This window comes from Protobothrops mucrosquamatus, unplaced genomic scaffold, assembly GCF_001527695.2.
Source record: "Protobothrops mucrosquamatus isolate PMUCROS unplaced genomic scaffold, P.Mucros_1.0 scaffold3783, whole genome shotgun sequence".
NCBI lineage: Eukaryota > Metazoa > Chordata > Lepidosauria > Squamata > Viperidae > Protobothrops > Protobothrops mucrosquamatus.
The window spans coordinates 40,302-48,195 of record NW_015389736.1 but is presented as its reverse complement, the minus strand read 5'-3'; the positions used below and the strand labels follow the sequence as shown (position 1 = coordinate 48,195).

At 46.5% G+C, this 7,894-nt stretch overlaps 1 protein-coding gene across 1 annotated transcript in view; it reads right to left on the bottom strand.

Annotated features, from left to right (window-relative positions):
* Positions 1-765: 765 nt before the first annotated feature.
* LOC107298185 (zinc finger and BTB domain-containing protein 7C-like) overlaps positions 766-7,894 on the bottom strand; it is a 9,691-nt gene continuing 2,562 nt past the window's right edge. Inside the window, exon 2 of the mRNA XM_015827553.2 lies at positions 766-1,409. Coding sequence (XP_015683039.1) covers positions 779-1,409 — 631 coding nt within the window. The 3' untranslated portion in view covers positions 766-778. The remainder of the gene's footprint in view (positions 1,410-7,894) is intronic.

The following is a 7,894-nucleotide window of genomic DNA, read 5'->3' as shown; positions in this document are numbered from 1 at the left end:
TAGTGATGGAGCACCCACGATTTCTGGTGGCAAGCTGTTCCACTGGTTAATTGTCCTCCCTGTCAGGAAGTTTCTCCTTAATTCCAGGTTGCTTCTCTCTTTGATTAGTTTCCAACCGTTGTTTCTCGTCCTTCCCTCTGGTGCTTTGGAGAATAACGTGACCCCCTCTTCTTCTTCGTGGCAGCCCCTCAAATACTGGAACTCTGCTATCATGTCTCCCCTATTTCTTCTTTTTTCTAGCCAAACCCAAGTCCTGCAGCCGTTCTTCATATATTTTAGCCTCCAGGCCTTGGATCATCTTAGTTGCTCTTCTGAATTAATTAATTAGAACAAGAGTGTCCAACTTTGGCCATTGGAAGACCTGTGGACTTCAACTCCCAGAATTCCCCAGCCAGCCATGTTGGACAGCTAGGGAGCTGGAAGCTACCTAAAGCTGGTCTAAACTAGAAACTAATTTGGGGGGAATGGATGGATTGGGAATTCTGGGAGTTGAAGTTGCCAAGTTTGGTCACCTCTTGGGTTCAAAGATCTCCAGCCCTGTCTAACCCTGACATCCTGGGAGTCTACAGCAAGCCCCCCCCCTCCTCTGAAGGGGCTGCCTTCCCCCCCTTCCGTAGCAGAATTATCCCCCTGTACCCCAAAGACATTCACAGGAATCCGGGCAAGTTGCGTTCGACACACTTAAAAAGTGGGGATTTCCACATTTCTCCTAGCAGAGTAAGCATCAGGAGAGCAGACATGGTTACGTACCCAACCTGTCCCTCGAAGAGAAGTCAACTCAGTTGCTAGCTTCAGAGAGAGAGGCCAGGGGGTTGAGGGCAGCCAGTCCGTTGAACCCCGAAACCCAGGGATCCGGGAGGGAGAAATAGGGCCGTCCCGAGAGACCCTCGCCGTGGCTCAGGGCGAAGGCGAAGAGGCCCCCGTTGTGCTCCAGGTCCAGGTGTGTCCGCCCAAAGAGCTTCATCTGGGTCGCCTCCAACTGGTTCTGCAGCTCCTGCAGGTTCAAGCCGTTCTTGGCCCCATCCAGGAAGGGCCCGGGGCCCGGAAGGCACAGCCCCGGGCCCCCCAAGTGGCCACTCATGTCCTCCAGAGCCGGGGGCACCAGGAAGCTCTTGTTGTCCGGTGGTCCGGTCGGGGCGAAGAGCAGGCTGGCCGCTCTCCAGGGGGCCGACTTGCGTCCTCTCCTGGGCCGGGAGATCCGGCAGCTCTGGCGCTTGACGTGGCGGTGGAGGTGATCCGAGCGGGTGAAGCTCTTGTAGCAGAACTTGCACTGGTAGGGACGGATGCCGGTGTGGATCCTCATGTGGTTTTTCAGGTCGTAGTTGTGGACGAACCTGGCGCTGCAGTGGATGCAGAGGTACGGCCTCTCCCCCGTGTGCTTCCGCATGTGGATCTTCAGCTTGTCCTGCCTGCCCGAGGGAGAAGCAAGGGTTAACTGGGGAGTGGATCACCCAAGCACGGAGGTCTAGGGCAGTGGGGGCGAACCTATGGCACTCGGGCCAGAGGCGGGAGCTTCACCCTCGGTCATATCCACTCAGTCATGATATTCAACAAACTCTAGTAGTTAAAGAGACCACAGCTAAGCACCGATATCCTGTGGGGAAAAACTATTACAGATGCCTTTAGTCAACACCAGGGGTCTTCAAACTTGGCCCTTTTGTGACTTGTGGACTTCAACGCCCAGAATTCCTCAGTGTGCCTGGCTGAGGAATTCTGGGAGTTGAAGTCCACAAGTCATAAAAGGACCAAGTTTAAAGACCCCTGGTCTGGATCCAAGCCCACAGTTTCATCAAAATGGCCGACTGAGGAATTCTGGGAGCTGAAGTCCACCAGTCATAAAAGGGCCAAGTTTGAAGACCCCTGAGAGTCTGGATCCAAGCCTGCAGTTTCATCAAAATGGCCGACTGAAGAATTCTGGGAGTTGAAGTCCACCAGTCATAAAAGGGCCAAGTTTGAAGGCCCCTGGTCTGGATCCAAGCCCCCAGTTTCATCAAAATGGCCGACTGAAGAATTCTGGGAGTTGAAGTCCACCAGTCATAAAAGGGCCAAGTTTGAAGACCCCTGGTCTGGATCCAAGCCCGCAGTTTCATCAAAATGGCCGACTGAGGAATTCTGGGAGTTGAAGTCCACCAGTCACAAAAGGGCCATGTTTGAAGACCCCTGAGAGTCTGGATCCATGCCTGCAGTTTCATCAAAATGGCTGACTAAGGAATTCTGGGAGTTGAAGTCCATCAGTCATAAAAGGGCCAAGTTTGAAGACTCCTAGGTAGAGGGATTTTCAACAGGTGGACTCCCATGCAGGTATTAGCCAAGCCCAATTCTGCTTCTCAAGAGCAGCCAAGATCAACAAAGCACAGGCAGTCCTTGAATTACAAACACCGCTGACCCCAAAATTTCTGTGGCTAAGTGAGGCCGTTGTTTAAGTTGAGTTTTGCCCCATTTTACAACCTTTCCTGCCATAGTCATTACGTGAAACCCTGCAGTTGTTAAATTAGTCAGTGAATCCAGTTTCCTTCCGTTGACTTTGTTTGTGAGAAGGTCACCAAAGGGGATTCCTTGACACACACACACACAAACACACACCCCGGGAACCCCGCAACCGTCATAAAGACGAGTCAGTTGCCAAGCGTCTGAATTTTGATCACGTGACCCTGGGGGATGCTGCAACGGTCGAAGAAAGTGTGAGGAGAAAAGTATGCCGTTACAAGTTTGAGCGGTCATTAAATGAACCGTTGTAAATTGAGGACTGCCTGTATTGATGCCTTACCTGTGAGTAGGGAAGGAGTCTATGGCTCTCCTTGACCCAAGGTGGTGGTAATAATAATAATAATAACAATAACAATAATTATTATTATTATTATTATTATTAGAAAATGATAACATTAAGCTGCTCTGGGACTTCAGAATTCAAACAGACAAGCACCTGCAACATAACACCCTGGACTTAACAATTGTCGATAAGAAAGACAAAAAAGTCTGGATAGTGGAGGTGGCAGTGCCTGGAGACAGCAGAATAGACGAGAAAGAACTGGAGAAGATCACAAAATACAAAGACCTACAAATAGAAATAGAAAGACTGTGGCAAAGGCAAGCAAGGGTGGTATCAATAGTCATAGGCGCCTTGGGTGCAATCCCAAAACAACTGGAGCACCACTTGGACACCATCATCGGCATTGACACATTCGCCATTAGTCAATTGCAAAAGGCGGCCTTACTAGGAACTGCTTCCATCCTGCGACGAGATCTGTAATATACCATCAAACATCCACATCTGCCTATCCCAGGTCTTGGGAAAGGACTCCATAGGTAGACAAAAATGCCAAATCCAGTCTGAACATCTGGCTGACTGTGTGATGAATAATAATAATAATAGTAATAGTAATAGTAATAATAATAATAATAATGATGATAATGATGATAAAGTTGGAAGGGACCTTGGAGGTCATCTAGTCCAACCCCCTGCTCAGGCAGGAAACCCTATACCATTTCGGACAAATGGCTGTCCAGTCTCTTCTTAAAAACTTCCAGTGTTGGAGCATTCACAGCTTTTGGAGGCAGGTGGTTCCACTGGTTAGTTGTTCTAACTGTCAGGAAGTTTCTCCTTAGTTCCAGGTTGCTTCTCTCCTTGATTAGTTTCCATCCGTTGCTTCTTCTCCTGCCTTCAAGGGCTTTGGAGAATAGGGGGACCCCCTCTCCTTACCTCCCTACTTTTCCTCTCTAGACAATCTTTCTCAACCTTTGGTCACTTTCCAATGTGTGGATTTCAACTCCCAGAATTCTCCAGCCAGGCATGGAATCTGGCTGGATGGAGAGTTTTTCCTACTACAGGAGGAGTCAACCTAGATCCCACTTCTAAATCCGGATTAAGCTATTTCTGAACAGGAGGCAGGGAAGCCTCTTCCAATTGCAAACACGCAGCTATCCTGGAAATGCTGCCCTCTAGAGCAGGGGTCCCCAACCCCTGGCCCGTGGACCGGGCCACGGCATGCCAGCAACCGGTCCACACAAACAAGCAAAGCTCCATCCGCGGGATGCTGGCAGCACACAAAACCACACACCCTCTGGACCGTGAGTAAACCTCTCTCCACGGAAACGGTCCCCGGTGCACCCAAAAGTTTGGGGGCCTCTGCTCTAGGGCCTATCTGAACATCAGTGTAGTAATTTAAGGAAATCAATCTGTTTGGTTCCAGTAGTTTCACTAACGCCTGCAACCCACATTTTGCATCTAGCTTGGTGACAATTATGAGTGTGTTTACTTAGAAGCCACTCGCTGCAGCCGTGCAGGAATGTGCTTGTTAACCAGGGCTGTGTAGAGGTTGCAGCTTCCGTAGAACGTGAATTGGATCACGCTTGGTGTCTGCTTGGCTAGCTTATGACTCAGTGCGTTGTGTCAACCAGGGGTCCCCAACCTCCGGTCCGTGGACCGGTACTGGGCTGCGGCATGCCACCAACCGGTCCGCACAAACAAGCGAAGCCCCATCCATGGGATGCAGGCAGCACACAAAACCACGCACCCTCCGGTCCGTGGAAAAACCTTTCTCCACGGAAGCGGTCCCTGGTGCCCAAAAGGTTGGGGACTTCTGATTTAGAGAGGCCGGACTTCAACTCCCATCGTCCTGTCACAGTCAGCAAACAGGCCAAGAACGAAAAGGAGCAGGATGCACCGCAGCCAGCAGGTGGCAGCGCAATCCCACATTGCCAAAGGAGCTGGTCCCTAGGAAGGACATTAGGCAGAGGCTATTGACTTCCCTTGATGCTGCTGTCCCAACATCACAGACCTCATCAGAAACAGCATCCGCACCCTTGAGGACTTTTGGATCTTAATAATAATAATAATAATAATAATAATAATAATAATAATAATAATAATAATAATAAAAAAGTTGGAAGGGACCTTGGAGGTCATCTAGTCCCACCCCCTGCTCAGGCAGTAACCCTACACCATTTCGGACAAATGGCTGTCCAGTCTCTTCTTAAAAACTTCCAGTGTTGGAGCATTCACCGCTTCTGGAGGCAGGTAGTTCCACTGGTTAATTGTCCTCACTGTCAGGAAGTTTCTCCTTAGTTCCAGGTTGCTTCTCTCCTTGATTAGTTTCCATCTGTTGCTTCTTGTCCTGCCTTCAGGCGCTTTGGAAAATAGCTTGACTGCCTCTTCTTTGGGGCAGCCCCTGAGATACTGGAAGGCTGCTATCCTGTCCCCCCTCATCCTTCTCTTCATTAAACTAGACATACCCAATTCCAGCAACCGTTCCTTATATGTTTTAGCCTCCAGTCCCCTCATCATCTTTCTTGCTCTTCTGTGCACTCTTTCTAGAGAGTACAGAGAACTCTTTTTTCTTCTTCTTCTTCTTCTTCTTCTTCTTCTTCTTCTTCTTCTTCTTCTTCTTCTTCTTCTTCTTCTTCTTCTTCTTCTTCTTCTTCTTCTTCTTCTTCTTCTTCTTCTTCTTCTCCTCCTCCTCCTCCCCCTCCTCCTCCTCCCCCTCCTCCTCTCTGCAAGCCCCACTCCCTTCTAGCACTGATGTTGTTACCTAGTTTGGATCATAAAACATCTGCAAGAAAACAAGCAAGCTCAGAGAGCACCAAGGACCTCTCCTATCAACCCTGAGGTGCAAATATTCTCCTTTATTAGCACCCCTGGTCTGGTCAACAGCTCAGGGATCTGCAACCCATCTTTCCTCCAAACCCCAACAGAGGGGATCCTGTTTTCCATGCTGGAGATGAGCTGAGGAGGACATCCTCAGCTCATCTCCAGCCCTGAAGCCTGGAGCCCTGAAAACTCATCTGTTCCATGCGGCCGGCCTGGCGTAGTTTTGATTGGGTTTTGTTAGGGGTTTTATATTTTAGAGCAGGCTTTTATGTAATATTTACTGTGATTTTTATTATTGCCTGTTCACCGCCCTGAGTCCCGTAAGGGAGATAGGGTGGTATATAAATTTAAATAATAATAATAATAATAATAATAATAATAATAATAATAATAATAATAAATGACCTTCACTATGGTTTTCTCAGCAAACTTTGATTAAGTAGAACATGACTTAGCATGGATTTTGCAGCACTTGAACTAAAATAAGATACCAGACTTGTTGCTGTTTGAAATCCGAGGCATAACAAATCAGAATAGCACAAACTGGTGCCGGGTGTAAACCTGGCATTGAAACAAGCAAGCGGTTGCTGACAGGATGAACTCAAAGTGCGCAATGCTAAACAAAGCCCCTTGATGTCTGGTGTTCCTCCGACCTAACGCTGCATCCTTCCTGGCAAAGCTGCAACGAAGCTGCAATCNCGAAAAAGGAGAACGGGGATGCTGCAAGGTCCTAAGCTTGAAAATCGGTCATAAGTCACTTCTTTCAGTGGCACTGAAACTTCGGTCGTTAAACGAATGTTTATAAGTCAAGGACTGCCTGTAGGTTATCCTTAGAAGCACCTATAGCCCTTTACTCCTGCATCCTATTAAAGCATTGAAGCACAGTCCGAGATGCTTTGATGTCTACTCTTACTTACTACCAGATAAAAGGGCTGTGGACTGCAGCTTTAAAGGTGGTAGATGGAGCTGAGGTTCATGTATAAAGCTCAGTTTTTAACAGGGGCCTTTGTGTATATTCAGAAGCGTCGTTTTCATTATAATCTATCTATCTATCTATCTATCTATCTATCTATCTATCTATCTATCTATCTATCTATCTATCTCTATCTATCTATCTATCTATCTATCTATTTATCATCTCTCTCTCTCTCTCTCTCTCTCTCTATCTATCTATCTATCTATCATCTATCTATCTCTTTATCTATTTATATCTATCTTCTATCTATCTATTTATCATCTATCTATCATCTCTCTCTATCTATCATCTCTATCTATCACTTATCTATCTATCTATCTATCTATCTATCTATCTATCTATCTATCTATCTATCTATCTCTATCTATCTATCTATCTATCTATCTATCTATCTATCTATCATCTCTATCTATCTATCTATCTATCATCTATCATCTATCTATCTCTTTATCTATTTATATCTATCTTCTATCTATCTATTTATCATCTATCATCTCTATCTATCATCTCTATCTATCACTTATCTATCTATCTATCTGTCTGTCTGTCTGTCTGTCTATCATCTCTATCTATCTGTCATCTATCATCTCTATCTATCTCACCTATCTATCTATCTATCTATCTATCTATCTATCTATCTATCTATCTATCTATCTATCATCTCTATCTCACCTATCTATCATCTATCTATCATCCATCCATCCATCCATCCATCCATCCATCCATCCATCCATCCATCCATCCATCCATCCATCCATCTATGTCTGCCTGTCTGTCTGTCTGTCTATCTCACCTATCTATCATCTATCTATCCATCCATCCATCCATCCATCCATCCATCCATCCATCCATCCATCCATCCATCCATCCATCCATCCATCTATGTCTGCCTGTCTGTCTGTCTGTCTGTCTACCTATCTATCTGAAGTTACAATGGCACTGACCACTTTTCACCGTTATCACTGTTGAAGCATCCCAGGGTCACATGAATTATATTCGATGCTTGACAACTGACTCATAATTATGACGGTCGCAGTGTCCCGGGGTCCTGTGATCACCCTTTGAAACCTTCTGACCTGCAAAGTTCACTTAACAACTGTGTTATTAATTTAACCACTGCAGTGATTCACTTAACAAATGTTACAAGAAAAGTCATTAAAATGGGGCAAAACTCACTTAACAAATGTCTCATTTTTGGGCTCAATTGTGGTCGTACGTTGAGGACTATCTGTATCTCTGACATCCATCCACCCACCCATCCATCCATCCCACTCATCCATCCATCCAATCCACCCACCCACCCACCCATCCAATCCCCCCATCCATCCCAC